Genomic DNA, 18,276 nt, shown 5'->3' on the forward strand with positions numbered 1-18,276 from the left:
GAATCAATTTATAACATTTTTGACATGCGTTTTTCTGGATTTTGTTGTTGTTATTCTGTCTCTCACTGTTCAAATAAACCTACCATTAAAATTATAGACTGATCATGTCTTTGTCAGTGGGCAAATGTACAAAATCAGCAGGGGATCAAATACTTTTTTCCTAGAGCTGGCCGCCCGGCCAAACTGAGCAATCCGGGAGGTGACCAAGAACCCGTTGTGGAGATGGGAGAACCTTCCAGAAGGACAACCATCTCTGCAGCACTCCACCAATCAGGCCTTTATGGTAGAGTGGCCAGACGGAAGCCACAAGACAGCCCGCTTGGAGTTTGCCAAAAGGCACCTAAAGACTCTCAGACCATGAGATCCAAGATTCTCTGGTCTGATGAAAACAAGATTGAACTAATTTGCTTGAATGCCAAGTGTCACGTCTGGAGGAAACCTAGCACCATCCTTACGGTGAAGCATGGTGGTGGCAGCATCATGCTGTGGGGATGTTTGTCCGCAGCAGGGACTGGGAGACTTGTCAGGATCGAGGGAATGATGAACGGAGCAAAGTACAGAGAGATCCTTGATGAAAACCTGCTCCAGATGACTCAGGACCTCAGACTGGGGCGAAGATTCACCTTCCAACAGGACAACGACCCTAATCACACAGCCAAGACTACGCAGGAGTGGCTTCGGAGTGGCCCAGCCAGAGCCTGGACTTGAACCCGATCGAACATCTCTGGAGACCTGAAAATAGCTGTGCAGCTACACTCCCCATCCAACCTGACAGAGCTTGAGAGGATCTGCAGAGAAGAATGGGAGAAACTCCCCAAATATAGGTGTGCCAAGCTTGTAGTGTCATAGACTTGAGGCTGTAATCGCTACAAAAGGTGCTTCAACAAAGTACTGAGTAAAGGGTCTGAATACTTATGTAAATGTGATATTTCCGGGGTTTATTAAAATATAAATTTGCAAACATTTCTAAAAAACAGTTTTTGCTTTGTCATTATGGGGTATTGTGTGTAGATTGATGGGGGAAATAAACCATTTAATCCATTTTAGAATAAGGCTGTAACGTAACAAAATGTTGAAAAGGTGAAGGGGTCTGAATACCGAATGCACTGTATAAATAAAAGGTGGTAAAATGTTGTCGGCATGCTAAATTTGGAAGGTTTTCGACAAGGAATGAACGGGATATGACTATGGACAGTCAGAATAAAATCTGAATTGGGTTCTTAGAGTGGCTGTGTAAACAGCCTAAAGCAGTGGTTCTCAACCAGAGGTGCTAGTACCCCTGAGGGAACTTGGCCTATCCATAGGGGGTACTTGAGAAGACTCATGAGACCATAGGGCTTACTGGTAAAATGCACGAGTAGGGTACTTCTGGGGTACTCCGGGCAGAGCAAAAGGCACTTGTTGGTACAGAAAACACAAAGGTTGAGAATCACCGCTCTAAACAAGGACAGCATTATCAATGCTCAATGAATACATTAATAATAGTTGCTGTTTTCTAACTGCCGGCATAGGAGAGAGAATATTTGGAGTGGTGTAGCGACCGGTCATCAACAACTATAAAGAACACAATCACACAAAATGTTTCAGCTAACGAGCTGAATATGAACAATATGAACACTGCAGGTGTTAGAACAGAGGTGTTGAGCTATACGTAAGGGAGACATACTGTGCCTCAGATAACTGCAGAAACGTGAGCGCAAATATAACTTCAGATCAACCTTGTGTTCTCTACAAGTTAGGAAAACAAATTGCTCTTGCTTTCCGAAATGACAAATCACCAAAGAGATTAAACATGGAATACATTTTACAGCCATTTTTATTGACACTTCATGAATATCATTTAGCTGGAGAAACAGTTGACAAATACATACATCTGAAAGAAAGGAATAGTCCACTGGGGAAGCAGTTGAGTGCTGTGTTCTATACCTTTTAATAAAACCCTGAATGATTATATCTTTTAGTAGTAATGAGGACTTTGCTGCAGCCGAGTTTGGCAATTCAAATATTTAAAGGCAAGTAAATGGAAAAGTGGACAGGATGAATTAAATAAAGCACACAATCTTTAATGTATTGAAAAAGTGCAGAGTGTACTTATCTACAGTATCACTTATTATACCCAATATACTCATCTGAATCAAAGTCTTCCATTTTGTCTCCAATGGGTGACTGGTTGTTCAAAGAAAGTTCCGGAACACATCTGCCAAACATGCCTATGGTAGGAGTAGGGGTGCATTACTGTATAAACTTAGCATTACACATAGATTACTGGTATAATTTAAAAAAATCATAATTTCAAAATGTTAAAGATAAAAGTCTTAATGTTAAATGACTAATTAGTGACGTACATTTATATCCTTCTTGATTTCAGGCAGATATGTAGACAGGAGATACGATAGTCTGGGGGGGGGGGGGGGCTTCCAATGAACCAATCTGTTTGTTCCTAAAGTTTTGACTGACATTCTCAAATAAGGGAAACATGTCTCAAAGTATAAAAGGCTAACACCAGTACACATGCTCAGTCCACTTAAACAATCACACATTTAATCTGCCAAGCTACTGTTGATCAGTCACGTTGAGAAATCATTTAAAATAATACATTTGCTAAATTAGTCAAAGGCAAACTAAGAGACCAGCTTTACATGATCCAAGTTTCCCTCATCCGGACCATCACTCTAGTGCACTGGGCAAGTTCTTCATATAGAGTGAATGGAAGTGTTTCACTCAGACTACCGACACTGCTGTTAGACCTTAGCCAGGGGGAGATTAGTTCTCAAACAAATTAATCTCCTCAAAAGAGAATCCTCTGTTTCTTAGTGCATCTATAATCGAATTACTTAACAACATATCAAAGTGGAGTTAAGGCGGAATTACATCCGCAAATCTAACTACACTGGGGGTTTAATTGGGGATAGAGAAAGCAGCTAAAGTAACATTTGAAAGCGGGGCACAAAGCAGGCATCTAGCCAGTTTCTGGACAACCTATTCAGGTTGACAGCAGATGCTCAGCAGCCAAGGCCGCATCCATGCCTCTGCTGCAGTCACAGCGCTGGTGCCGCGTGCAAACTAAAAGAGCACAGAGATCTAACCCAGTGAGTCGACACACCGGTGGTTTGGTCCAGTCCCCAACGCTAGTCTGAGATGATAGGCTATGCATTCTATTCAGGTTTTTCTCTATTTACTTTACTACTGGCTTTAGGATACTTGCAATTTCCCCCAGACATATTCAACTGGACACTTCAGCATCTATAATGTATGACGGCCGTAAATCTTTGACAATAATTTTGCTTCATATGCAATACTTCTTACTCTGAGACCGATAAATTACTACAGTTGATTTTTCATATTCATATATACAGGATTGATACAAAAACAAGAGTTGCCGAGTTTAAAGTATAGCGAAATTAATACGAGTACAGGCAAAACACAACAGCTTAAGCCTCTCTGTATGAGTAAGCAGAATGTCTCGTTATTCACAACATTAAACAATCTCTTGAAGATCTGAACCAGTAATGCACTGTCCTAGAGATTTCCTGGCATTCTGGTTCCTGCCAGCGTTGCATTCTTCAGAGCACACCAGAGTGTGTGTGTGTGTGTGTGTGGGGGGGGGGGGGGGCAGACAGAGCAACCTGACGTAGTAGTCAGGCCCCAATACGCAATTTTTCTCAAGAGTCACAGAAAGAACCAAGACATGTTACAATAAGTACATTCAGTTGTAAAGCAGTTGCAAAATAACTAACCCCCTTCACTCCATACCTTCCTCTCTCTCCATTTATCTGTGTTCCCGGGCCAGAGGTTCAGTCAGCATGGATGAATGTGTAGTATCCTCATTAGCCACAGAAACAGGTGATGAGAGAGTGAAGGAGGAGTGCTGGTCAGAGGGACTGGGTCCAGTCTTTTAGCCCGTGGCTGAGCCAGCTCCATAACTTGAGTCTTTACTTAAACGGACAATCTCCTGAGACAGAACTTCAAGATCCTAAAAAAAGACAAAAACATAAATTGCTATTTTAATACCACAAAGCTGAGTACAAACAACAACCTCTGCTAATTTCTGCCAGCTTCATATCTAACTGCAAGACATCTCTTTCATCATGCATCCTCTTTCGATCTGATGTACTTTATCTACGGACTACAGAAATTCAGAGAGTTGATATAAGGTGTTGGGAAAGAACTGTAAGTGACAATTATAGAGTGGAGGGTGCGGGGGAGCCATTAGACAGACGGACTCGGGTTCAGCTGCAATCTCCTCCCAGAAAAAGCCAATGTTCTCTGCGTGCTCACTAAAGCAAGAGCCATAAAATATTAACAGGGCTGTTTGTTTCTGGGCTGGCGGCCCCAACAGGCACTAAATATTAATGAGCTCGCTGCTCGCCGCTGCCCCTGGAATCCAGAGAGAAGATGGGGGCAACCAGGAGCCTGTCTGCCCATCTGCAGGTTCACCAGCAGCAAACACAACCATCTTGCACTTTCACCACAGCGCCCTGTCATTCTGCACTGGTGGGAGCCCATGCCTGAAGGGCTGCTTGGTAGCAGGGGGAGGGAAGGGGGTGGGTGGAGAGGCATTAGCAGAGGAGGAGGAGAGGGATGGGGACAGCTACACATGGTTGCTCTCCCCTTGAGCACCCTCTCAAGTGTATAATCAGATCAACATTTTCTCATTTAAATTTGGATAAAAAGCAAACCGTTAAGTTGCTGTTAACAAGCATGGCACAACTTGCCACCAGCTTTGGGATGCTTGTGTAAGAGCCTGCAGCCACTTCTTCCAGCTGTCATGTAAAGGCTTTGTGACAGAATGACAGAATTCTCCATGTCTCATTCTTGGATGTATTATATTTAATACTGTCTATTCCTTGGCACATTTATGGGCACTGTAATTGAGCTCCTATCTGCATAAATCCAATGCATGACGTTCTCAGAAAATGTATCATGCATAAATTATTATATTTACGATGGATAACGTCAAAGGGGAACATCGGCTCGGCTGTCTGTAAATCAAAAAGGTGTAGATTTGTTCATTTTGGGTATCGAAGAGGACTACAACAGAATTTCAGGCTAGCTTTATTTTTATGCAGGACATAGCTCTTGTAAGTTATCTAGAAAGTTAGCAATGCCAGAGTGCCTGCAAGTAAAATCCTACATTTCTTGTGTGTCTTCCAAGCCTAGGTTTAAGCCGGGTGTTTGTGTAACCTACAACTCCCCATGGGCACGAAGCACTCCTACACAGCCAAAGATCCAGACTGTCTCCAAGACCGACTAGAGCACTACACCCCCTCACTGTAGCTAACCAACTTACATACTCACACACAATATAAATATTAACACGGACCCCTCACAGTATCACTGATGCAACACTAAACAGAGCAGGGTCAGTTACCACTCAGTATGGACAGTGGAAAGAGCCCCCCCCATTAGTTCAGCACAGTTCGTCAAAAAGGCCAGGGGACATTTGATAGGTTCATGTTCTGAGGTAAAAGTCTTCATGAAGATAGAAACACCACACTGTAATCCCATCAAACTCATGAGACTGCACCACCATGCTTTGCTTGGGGGAGACCTATTTCTATTTCTGCATAGAAAACCATTTGAACATTAAGGAGCGCCCACGCCTTGGCCTGTGATGAATACTCCCCCCATGGTGCGCTAGTCTCAGGGATGGACGACAGCAGCACACAGGCAGGCATGCCACCTACACAGTCACACTGACTACACACATCTCCCACTGTCAGTGGCCATTGGTATGGAGCCCCACACTTTAACTCTTCTAACTACAGGTTCTGAACCACTTGAACACATCCAATGTGTTTACGGAACACACACCATTTAATTCACTAGCGTCACCACCACCCTCAACAGCAACGGTTTCCCATCCCCTGCCTACTCAACTTGTTCTCTTTTACTGCACAGTAGTGTACAGTAGCCTACCTTCTGTAGATGCATGTTCTTTGTCAGCTGTTCCTCCAGCATGTTCTGCAGCTTTTTGTTCATCTCCCGCAGGTTCTCGTCCCCAGGCTTCACCAGGTCCCTGAGCACAGAGCCCAGACCATGTCCATGGCCCCCCACCTGGCCCCCGTGATTGGCCACTGCCGCCACACCATGTGCACCATGTGCTGCAGGGGAGAGAGGGTACAAATCAATTAAGGATACCAATATCAGTCATGCTTCATTGAACTTGAGCCAGGAGTGTTTGACCAACCCAGGAAAAAACCTAGGGCCCTAGTTATAACTAGCATATGAATTATATCTAATGAACATTGTTATATGCAACAAGACGCATGCAATGCATTCAATGTGAATCAATGTTGTATCAATGTTCAATGGGTTACATAGGCTACAGGAATTTAGGTCTTCTCTCCACTAATCCACATTATCTTATGAAATTGTATGTCTCTAGTAAAAATATAATTGTTATCTATACAGTGCCTTCAGAAAGTATTCATACAGTGGGGGAAAAAAGTATTTAGTCAGCCACCAATTGTGCAAGTTCTCCCACTTAAAAAGATGAGAGAGGCCTGTAATTTTCATCATAGGTACACGTCAACTATGACAGACAAATTGAGATTTTTTTTCTCCAGAAAATCACATTGTAGGATTTTTTATGAATTTATTTGCAAATTATGGTGGAAAATAAGTATTTGGTCACCTACAAACAAGCAAGATTTCTGGCTCTCACAGACCTGTAACTTCTTCTTTAAGAGGCTCCTCTGTCCTCCACTCGTTACCTGTATTAATGGCACCTGTTTGAACTTGTTATCAGTATAAAAGACACCTGTCCACAACCTCAAACAGTCACACTCCAAACTCCACTATGGCCAAGACCAAAGAGCTGTCAAAGGACACCAGAAACAAAATTGTAGACCTGCACCAGGCTGGGAAGACTGAATCTGCAATAGGTAAGCAGCTTGGTTTGAAGAAATCAACTGTGGGAGCAATTATTAGGATATGGAAGACATACAAGACCACTGATAACCTCCCTCGATCTGGGGCTCCACGCAAGATCTCACCCCGTGGGGTCAAAATGATCACAAGAACGGTGAGCAAAAATCCCAGAACCACACGGGGGGACCTAGTGAATGACCTGCAGAGAGCTGGGACCAAAGTAACAAAGCCTACCATCAGTAACACACTACGCCGCCAGGGACTCAAATCCTGCAGTGCCAGACGTGTCCCCCTGCTTAAGCCAGTACATGTCCAGGCCAGTCTGAAGTTTGCTAGAGTGCATTTGGATGATCCAGAAGAGGATTGGGAGAATGTCATATGGTCAGATGAACCCAAAATAGAACTTTTTGGTAAAAACTCAACTCGTCGTGTTTGGTGGACAAAGAATGCTGAGTTGCATCCAAAGAACACCATACTTTGGGGCTGTTTTTCTGCAAAGGGACCAGGACGACTGATCCATGTAAAGGAAAGAATGAATGGGGCCATGTATCGTGAGATTTTGAGTGAAAACCTCCTTCCATCAGCAAGGGCATTGAAGATGAAACGTGGCTGGGTCTTTCAGCATGACAATGATCCCAAACACACCGCCCGGGCAACGAAGGAGTGGCTTCGTAAGAAGCATTTCAAGGTCCTGGAGTGGCCTAGCCAGTCTCCAGATCTCAACCCCATAGAAAATCTTTGGAGGAAGTTGAAAGTCTGTGTTGCCCAGCGACAGCCCCAAAACATCACTGCTCTAGAGGAGATCTGCATGGAGGAATGGGCCAAAATACCAGCAACAGTGTGTGAAAACCTTGTGAAGACTTACAGAAAACGTTTGACCTGTGTCATTGCCAACAAAGGGTATATAACAAAGTATTGAGAAACTTTTGTTATTGACCAAATACTTATTTTCCACCATAATTTGCAAATAAATTCATAAAAAATCCTACAATGTGATTTTCTGGATTTTTTTTCTCATTTTGTCTGTCATAGTTGACGTGTACCTATGATGAAAATGACAGGCCTCTCTCATCTTTTTAAGTGAGAGAACTTGCACAATTGGTGGCTGACTAAATACTTTTTTCCCCCACTGTACCCCTGGACTTACTCCACATTTTGTTGTGTTACAGGCTGAATTCAAAATCGATTATAGATTTTTGTCTCACCCATCTACACACAATACCCCATAATGACAAAGTGAAAACACTTTATTTTTAATTTTACTTTATTATTATTGAAAATGAAATACAGAAATATCTAATTTACATAAGTATTCATTCCCCTCAGTTAATACATGTTAGAATCACCTTTGGCAGCGATTAGAGCTGTGAGTCTTTCTGAGCAAGTCTAAGAGCTTTGCACACCTGGATTGTGCAATATTTCCCCACTATTCTTTTAACTATTCATGCTCTGTTAAATTGGTTGTTGATCATTGCTAGACAACCATTTAAGTCTTGCCATAGATTTAAGCCGATTTAAGTCCAAACTAACACGGTCACTCAGGAACATCCAGGCTCTGTCGTAGCCGCCCGCGACCGGGAGACCCATGGGGCGGCGCACAATTGGCCCAGCGTCGTCTAGGGTAGGGGAGGGAATGGCCGGCAGGGGATGTAGCTCAGTTTGTAGAGCATGGTGTTTGCAACGCCAGGGTTGTGGGTTCGATTCCCACGGAGGGTATAAAAAAAATAATGTATATATAATAAAAAAATAATGTATGCACTAACTGTAAGTCGCTCTGGATAAGAGCGTCTGCTAAATGACTTAAATGTAAATGTAAGTGTAAACATTCACTGTCTTCTTGGTAAGCAACTCCAGTGTAAATTTGGCCTTGTGTTTTAGCTTATTGTCCAGCTGAAAGGTGAATTCATCTCCTGTCTGGTGGAAAGCAGACTGAACCAGGTTTCCTCTAGGATCTTGCCTGTGCTTAGCTCCATTCCGTTTCTTTTTATCCTGAAACTCCCCAGTCCATAACAATTACAAGCATACCCATAACATGATGCAACCACCCCTATGGTTGAAAATATGGAGGGTGGTAATCTGTAATGTGTTGTATTGGATTTGCTCCAAACATAACACTTTCTATTCAGGACAAAAAGTTAATTGCTTTCCCACATTCTTTTGCAGTATTACTTTAGTGCCTTGTTGCAAACAGGATGCATGCGTTGGAATATTTTTATTCTGTACAGGCTTCCTTTTCACCATGTCAACTAGGTTAGTATTGTGGAGTAACTACAATGTTGATCCATCCTCAGTTCTCCCATCACAGCTAATAAACTAACAGTTTTAAAGTCACCATTGGCCTCATGGCAAAATCCCTGAGCAGTTTCCTTCCTCTCCAGCAACTGAGTTAGGAAGGAAGCCTGTATCTTTGTAGTGACTGGGTGTATTGATACACCATCCAAAGTGTAATTAATAACTTCACCATGCTCAAAAGGATATTCAATGTCTGCTTTCTTTTTTTACCCATCTACCAATAGGTGTCCTTCTTTGCAAGGCATTGGAAAACCTCCTTTGTCTTTGTGGTTGAATCTGTGTTTGCAATGAGGGACTGCTCGACTGAGGGGCCTTACAGATAAATGTATGTGTGGGGTACAGAGATGAGGTAGTCATTCAAAAATCATGTTAAACACTTATTGCACACAGAGTGACTTATGTGACTTATTAGGGAAATGTTACTCCTGAACTTATTTAGGCTTGTCATAACAAAGGGGTTGAATACTTATTGACTCAACATTTCAGCTTTTCATTTTTTATTAATTTGTAAAAAATAATACATAATTCCACTTTGGCATTATGGGGTACATAGTGTGTAGGTCAGTGACCAAACATCTCAATGTAATCCGTTTTTTTATTCAGGCTGTAACAACAAATGTGGAAAAATGTTTTTTTTGAAGGTACTGTGTCTGTGTTGAGTTCTGATGTATCCAAGACTCTGATGCCAGACCATACCGGTTAAAACAAAGGTGGTGGCAGTGCTACGCTTCTCTGCTCAATGCAGTACTTGTCCCACCTCTCGGGTGGTCTGCAAGCTCAATTACACTGGTTACAATATTGTACATGTTCATGATCAATTCTTTAAATGCAGCAGTATCATCCATTAGCCTACATCAATCACTTGAGGATCTCACTCCTGCCTCGATAACAAGTCTTCTAGCGTACCCATAGTGCAGTTCAAGACTTAAAGCACTCATAACATTTTAAGGTTTATTATAACTAGGACATACGTATTTCTAAAGCATTGCAGGTTCAAACAAAGTGTTTCTATTACCAAAGCTTCTGGAAGTTTAAGTTAAAGGAGTGAAAATGTGTTATTTAATTAAACATGAGTTGATCAACTGCAACCCTAAACGCAGTTGGCTTTACCAAAAGACCATGGCAGCAGTCATTGACGTGATATTGCAACTGGACAAGCTTATGGTATGATTGATTGAGAACATATTTTCTATTGGGGGAGTTGGTGACATTGTCAGCTCCTTGTAGACACAAGGGCCACCTCTTGAAGGGTGCACACTGCTCCTCTGGCCATGAATAGTCAGGTCCCTGCTGAGGACGCCCTATTAAGAGGGGTTTTCCACAGGACAAGAGCAGTGATTGTCTGAACTGCCTCGGCTGCCAACGTTGTAAAGGACACTCTCAGTGTACACTTTCTGTGGGGCATGCACAGCCAATCAAGATCACCTTTCACATTCTGACACTTAAAACATCAAGCCCATATTGAGCAGATGTTAGGCTAACTTTCTCTGAATCTCTGTGTCTGTGCGGCTTGTGTACGGGCGCCCAATTCATACGGGACACTTTGGAAATGTGTCTTTAATTTAGTTTACCGTGTTGCCCGTGACAAATCAATATTGTGTTTTAGTACCGTTGCTGATAAAGGAATAGCGGTCTTATCAAGAAAAAGCTGCAAACTCGGCAGAGTAAGCGACAACACATTGTTAATGGAGACATTAGTTCCAACCTTTGGTGGGCTTGCCTTGCTCTTATTGTTCCATGCTATGCTTGGCATTTCACTCACCAGACAACACAATTAGACAGCCTTTCTTTCATTGCTATAACACAGTACAGAAATGCTACGGTCTTGACTTTAAAAGGTCACCCTTATATTCATGTGATTCCTCTAAGAAATGAACTTAATTGACAAATTAAAGAAAATATAAATAAACCTCTGAAGCTATACATGAATATAGCCTAGATGTACTTGTTCTCCAAACCCATCTCTTCTTCTGGGACTAGCGCTGAGTGCAGTGAGGGGAGACTCCGTTGACTCAGAGCAGACTGACATAACCCAAACTGACATCTGCAACACTGGCTCGTTGATGCTGAAAGCCAGGCTGAGATCACAGATGGAAGACAGACATTCTCAACTCCCTTTAACCAATGATACCTCTAGTCAGGGGTGGCAGGTAGCCTAGCAGTTAAGAGGGTTGGGCCAGTAACCGAAAGGAGACGACTAGGTGAAAAATCTGTCTGTGCCCTTGAGCATTGCTCCTGTAAGTCGTTCTCGGGTTAAGAGCGTCTGCTAAATTACTAAAACGTAGTCAAACAGTTATTCTACTTTGCCCTGGTATGGGAATCATTCTAACGACATTTATAAACCACAAAAGCCTCCCTAATAGGTGACAATTGCTTTTCTCCTCTTGAAATCATGGAAACCTTCCAGGTCTTTTTTCCCCCTAAGAGCAGAGTGCTGCAGAAGTGCACTGATATGCCAACATGGCTGAACAGTAACTTTCCTAGTCTAAGTGGTCCTGCTGCTATTGAAATGCTGAAGCAACACAGCGAGCCGTGGCTGGCTGCCACCACAGAGCTACTACAACTGTAGCCCTGCCTGCCGCCATATAGTCACTACAACCCTGTCTGCTCTCAACTCCCACAGGATCACAGTGTGCTAAGTGGAAACACTGCCAGGAAGAATACAGGCTAGATCACCAATAGAAATGTAGCCCTGCCTGCTCAAAGTGTACGTGTAATTTCTTGTAATGGACGAGGCTATATTACAGGTGTCATTCCCAGTGATGAATCGTTCCTTTGCAAGGGAGTTACAATGCTCACTTAAAACAACTTCAACATTATAAACTACTTTATGTGAGGAGCAATCCCAAGACACAAGTTTTCCATTAAAAGGTTCAGAAAATAGAAGGGTTTGGTAAAAAACTAAGAATAACCATCAAGTAATTTCAAGTTGATGAAATACCCATTGTTATTAATTACAAGCAATACAACTTCAACCTGTAGGCTGCTTTATAAATGGACTCATCCTAACATTCTAGAAGGTTGTGGAGTTCCTAGGGTTCTCCATGCAGAACAAACAGTGTTGGATGAAAAGGTTAGGGGCTACGTCACAGTGCCAGCAGTGGTGTACAATACTAGGCGAGAGGCGGGGGTTACAGACTGCAGCAGTAGGAAACTTACCCCAGCCGACTTCTCCAGCAGGGAAGAGCACTTAGCCAGGAGAGGAAGCTCGTCTACATATAAACTCCCTGTCCGACTCCACACGACTGCAGCATTGTACCTGACTGCTCGATTAACCAACTCCCACAATCCCTAGTACACTCTCCATCACCAGAATGCAGTCTTACACAACACGTCAAGACACCTACTCCATTTCACCAACTGATTGTTCTACTTCATTTCTCTATTACTTCAGAGTGCCAGTGTGCTCCTCCACAGAAACCCAATGAACTGATTCATAGATGGCTTATCAACATGCTGGTAACGTATGGAGAGTTTGGGAATCATTATCCATCAACTACTTTTATAAGCTGTGGAATCTCTCAGACCAGTAACAAAATCGCTGAGGAAAGCAGGTTGGAACCATTTCAAAAAGATTAATCAAAGAACTGTCACTATGTACACGACCAGTTTACAGCAGCACGAGTGGTTCCATTACAATTAGCTACAAGAACATGACGTAGTGTCATTTAGTTGCTGATAGGACTATGTTCTGATGCAAGGTGCAGCAGAGCAGACAGATAGAAGTAAGCAGTGTTGACCAGGTAGGCAGCCTGGCAGGCACTGTACCATTACTGTGTGCGCCTCCCGTCTCACCAGCAGGGCTGAGCAGAGGTCTCAGTCGGCTGCTGCATTATTGAAGATGTGCTGGGTTCACTCAGGCATGTCTGCACCCTGAATCATTTAAATCCTGCTAATGTCAGCTCTCATCTAGCACCAGGGCCCCTACTGCCTGCGTTCTGGAGGCCCCTCTTCATTTTTCCATGGCCTATACAGCCTTCTCTGCGGATCTCTCTGATGCTTTTATGGAAGGGCAAGGTTATTTACCAAAGATGTTTGCCACTGCTGTCCCACCCGGTCTCCTGTTGTTGCACCAAGAAATAGCTACACTAACATTACACAGTATGTCTGGCTGTAAGTATGGCCATTGTAAGATATGGTAGATCACTATAGTGATGCAATGGCGAAGGTGCATAAAGATGGCGGCCCCCCATGTACTTACCACAAATGCCTTGTTTGCTAAGTTTGCAGTATTTTAGTTACAGTTCATATAAGGAAATCAGTCAATTTAAATAAATTCATTAGGCCCTAATCTATGGATTTCACATGACTGGGAATAGAGATATGCATCTGTTGGTCACAGACACCTTTAAAAAAAAAAGTAGGGGCGTGGATCAGAAAGCCAGTCTGTATCTGGTGTGACCTCCATTTGCCTTACACAGCACGACACATCTCCTTCGCAGGCTGTTGATTGTGGCCTGTGGAATGTTGTCCCACTCCTCTTCAACGGCTGTGCGAAGTTGCTGGATATTGGTCTGCTGTTGTGAGGCCGGTTGGACGTACTGCCAAATTCTCTAAAACGACGTTGGAGACGGCTTATGGTAGAGAAATGAACATTAAATTCTCTGGCAACAGCTCAGGTGGACATTCCTGCAGTCTGCTTTCCAATTGCACACTCCCTGTAAACTTGAGACATATGTGGAATTGTGTTGATACAAAACTGCACATTTTTCTTATGGCCTTTTATTGTCCCCAGCACAAGGTGTACCTGGGTAATGATCATGCTGTTTAGATCAGCTTGATGTGCCACACCTGTCAGGTGGATGGATTATCTTGGCAAAATGATTATTTTTTTTATTTTTTATTTTAAAAATCGGCATTAGCACAGTATACAGTGAGGGAAATAAGTTTTTGTACGTTTGCCCAGTGACAAAGAAATTATCAGTCTATAATTTTAATGGTAGGTTTATTTGAACAGTGAGAAACCAAATAAGAAAAACGCATGTCAAAAATGTTATAAATTGATTTGCATTTTAATGAGGGAAATAAGTACAGTGGGGAAAAAAGTATTTAGTCAGCCACCAATTGTGCAAGTTCTCCCACTTAAAAAGATGAGGCCTGTAATTTTCATCATAGGTACACGTCAACTATGACAGACAAAATGAGAAAAAAATTCCAGAAAATCACATTGTAGGATTTTTAACGAATTTATTTGCAAATTATGGTGGAAAATAAGTATTTGGTCAATAACAAAAGTTTCTCAATATTTTGTTATATACCCTTTGTTGGCAATGACACAGGTCAAACGTTTTCTGTAAGTCTTCACAAGGTTTTCACACACTGTTGCTGGTATTTTGGCCCATTCCTCCATGCAGATCTCCTCTAGAGCAGTGATGTTTTGGGGCTGTCGCTGGGCAACACAGACTTTCAACTCCCTCCAAAGATTTTCTATGGGGTTGAGATCTGGAGACTGGCTAGGCCACTCCAGGACCTTGAAATGCTTCTTACGAAGCCACTCCTTCGTTGCCCGGGCGGTGTGTTTGGGATCATAGTCATGCTGAAAGACCCAGCCACGTTTCATCTTCAATGCCCTTGCTGATGGAAGGAGGTTTTCACTCAAAATCTCACGATACATGGCCCCATTCATTCTTTCCTTTACATGGATCAGTCGTCCTGGTCCCTTTGCAGAAAAACAGCCCCAAAGCATGATGTTTCCACCCCCATGCTTCACAGTAGGTATGGTGTTCTTTGGATGCAACTCAGCATTCTTTGTCCTCCAAACACGACGAGTTGAGTTTTTACCAAAAAGTTATATTTTGGTTTCATCTGACCATATGACATTCTCCCAATCCTCTTCTGGATCATCCAAATGCACTCTAGCAAACTTCAGGACGGGCCTGGACATGTACTGGCTTAAGCAGGGGGACACGTCTGGCACTGCAGGATTTGAGTCCCTGGCGGCGTAGTGTGTTACTGATGGTAGGCTTTGTTACTTTGGTCCCAGCTCTCTGCAGGTCATTCACTAGGTCCCCCCGTGTGGTTCTGGGATTTTTGCTCACCGTTCTTGTGATCATTTTGACCCCACGGGGTGAGATCTTGCGTGGAGCCTCAGATCGAGGGAGATTATCAGTGGTCTTGTATGTCTTCCATTTCCTAATAATTGCTCCCACAGTTGATTTCTTCAAACCAAGCTGCTTACCTATTGCAGATTCAGTCTTCCCAGCCTGGTGCAGGTCTACAATTTTGTTTCTGGTGTCCTTTGACAGCTCTTTGGTCTTGGCCATAGTGGAGTTTGGAGTGTGACTGTTTGAGGTTGTGGACAGGTGTCTTTTATACTGATAACAAGTTCAAGCAGGTGCCATTAATACAGGTAACGAGTGGAGGACAGAGGAGCCTCTTAAAGAAGAAGTTACAGGTCTGTGAGAGCCAGAAATCTTGCTTGTTTGTAGGTGACCAAATACTTATTTTCCACCATAATTTGCAAATAAATTCATTAAAAATCCTACAGTGTGATTTTCTGGATTTTTTTTCTCTCAATTTGTCTGTCATAGTTGACATGTACCTATGATGAAAATTACAGGCCTCTCTCATCTTTTTAAGTGGGAGAACATGCACAATTGGTGGCTGACTAAATACTTTTTTTCCCCACTGTATTTGACCCCCTCTCAATCAGAAAGATTTCTGGCTCCCAGGTGTCTTTTATACAGGTAACGAGCTGAGATTAGGAGCACACTCTTAAAGGGAGTGCTCCTAATCTCAGCTTGTTACCTGTATAAAAAAGACACCTGTCCACAGAAGCCATCAATCAATCAGATTCCAAACTCTCCACCATGGCCAAGACCAAAGAGCTCTCCAAGGATGTCAGGGACAAGATTGTAGACCTACACAAGGCTGGAATGGGCTACAAGACCATCGCCAAGCAGCTTGGTGAGAAGGTAACAACAGTTGGTGCGATTATTCGCAAATGGAAGAAACACAAAAGAACTGTCAATCTCTCTCGGCCTGGGGTTCCATGCAAGATCTCACCTTGTGGAGTTGCAATGATCATGAGAATGGTGAGGAATCAGTCCAGAACTAAACGGGAGGATCTTGTCAATGATCTCAAGGCAGCTAGGACCATAGTCACCAAGAAAACAATTGGTAACACACTACGCCGTGAAAGACTGAAATCCTGCAGCGCCCGCAAGGTCCCCCTGCTCAAGAAAGCACATATACATGCCTGTCTGAAGTTTGCCAATGAACATCTGAATGATTCAGAGGAGAACTGGGTGAAAGTGTTGTGGTCAGATGAGACCAAAATGGAGCTCTTTGGCTCACCGTGTTTGGAGGAGGAGGAATGATGCCTATGACCCCAAGAACACCATCCCCCCACCGTCAAACATGGAGGTGGAAACATTATCCTTTGGGGGGGGGTTTCTGCTAAGGGGACAGGACAACTTCACCACATCAAAGGGACAATGGACAGGGCCATGTACCGTCAAATCTTGGGTGAGAACCTCCTTCCTTCAGCCAGGGCATTGAAAATGGGTCGTGGATGGGTATTCCAGCATGACAATGACCCAAAACACACGGCCAAGGCAACAAAGGAGTGGCTCAAGAAGAAGCACATTAAGGTCCTGGAGTGGCCTAGCCGGTCTCCAGACCTTAATTCCATAGAAAATCTGTGGAGGGAGCTGAAGGTTCAAGTTGCCAAACGTCAGCCTCGAAACCTTAATGACTTGGAGAAGATCTGCAAAGAGGAGTGGGACAAAATCCCTCCTGAGATGTGTGCAAACCTGGTGGCCAACTACAAGAAACGTCTGACCTCTGTGATTGCCAACAAGGGTTTTGCCACCAAGTACTAAGTCATGTTTTGCAGAGGGGTCAAATACTTATTTCCCTCATTAAAATGCAAATCAATTTATAAAAATGTTTACATGCGTTTTTCTGGATTTTTTTGTTGTTATTCTGTCTCTCACTGTTCAAATAAACCTACCATTAAAATTATAGACTGATCATTTCTTTGTCAGTGGGCAAACGTACAAAATCAGCAGGGGATCAAATACTTTTTTCCCCTCACTGTACATGATCCCAATTCTAGCTCCAAAACGACGGCAATTAGGAAAAAACGATTGCGCTGATTTACTGGCACATTGAACCATGTCACGTGCCGTAGTTTAAAAAGTCTGTCGATAGTGCTAAAACGAAGATGTCATATCTGAATTCCTCCATCTTTATTCCCCTTCGCCATTAACATCCGGTTTTGAGTGTCAGCTTTTATGTGCGGTCCTTTGCCAGACGGGAACATGTTATCATCTAGCAACACTAGAAAGTGTTTTTAATAAGTGTGACATAAAACACCCTCAAAACACACTCATAAAGAGCCTCAAAATATATCAAGTCATGTTCACTAGCAACCATGTAAAATATTTACACAATGCAGAATTTGAAGTCTAAAATACTGCCATCACTCTAGCTAAATGAAAACATGCAACTAGCCAGTAGCAATATCTTAAGCTAGAAACCCTGCCCCCACAAAAAAAACTAAAAGTTATGCTAGCTCTCACATATCACACCTATTTTCCCTTTAAAAATATCTGCTAAAGAAATGTTTTTCTTCACCCCGCTGTATACGCAGTCTGACAAGCCCAGACACCAGGAGACCTTCAGCTTTTATAGCACAATATTTACAATTAGAAGATGCTGGCCGTAATGGAATCTAGCCTGGCATTAAATGTTAAATCAGTCAGTCATGAAATGAAAACAGGAGGAGAGCACACAGACAGCGGTGGAAGGGAAAGCTACATCATGGTCTTCTCTCTTCTCTTATAAGCGGGGGATAAGAAGTCTAACCAACTTCCTCTAAATGGGGATGACTGTGTGAAATACAGTAATTACCATAATCTCGTTGTTCTAAACCAAGGTTGTTACAGGGCACAGGAGGTACTAAGGATCCTACCTGACATTCTTGAATGTATGCATTAATGAATCAATTATACAATCAATTTGACTGGTTAAAAAAAACTAACTACATAACAACATCATGGTAATCATATATTTGAATGGTACATCTCTATTGATAAACTGGGTAACTCAAGATGTAGCCTATGCCTATTCACAATACAGGTGAATGCATATTCAATAGGAGTGTGT

The 18,276-nt window shown here is 42.8% G+C and overlaps 1 protein-coding gene across 3 annotated transcripts in view; it reads right to left on the minus strand.

Moving 5' to 3' along the window:
- Window positions 1–1,798: 1,798 nt before the first annotated feature.
- LOC311148229 (GRIP1-associated protein 1-like) overlaps window positions 1,799–18,276 on the minus strand; it is a 54,520-nt gene continuing 38,042 nt past the window's right edge. For 2 of the 3 annotated variants that reach the window (XM_084185123.1, XM_084185124.1), the window contains exons 26-27: window positions 5,920–6,104; window positions 1,799–3,973 (exon numbers count right to left, since the gene is read on the minus strand). In XM_084185123.1, the coding sequence (XP_084041249.1) occupies window positions 3,896–3,973; window positions 5,920–6,104 (263 nt within the window). In that variant the 3' untranslated portion in view covers window positions 1,799–3,895. The remainder of the gene's footprint in view (window positions 3,974–5,919; window positions 6,105–18,276) is intronic. The other variant, XR_014614873.1, reaches the window with a different exon arrangement.

Source organism: Coregonus lavaretus, assembly GCF_964263955.1.
Source record: "Coregonus lavaretus genome assembly, chromosome: 20".
NCBI lineage: Eukaryota > Metazoa > Chordata > Actinopteri > Salmoniformes > Salmonidae > Coregonus > Coregonus lavaretus.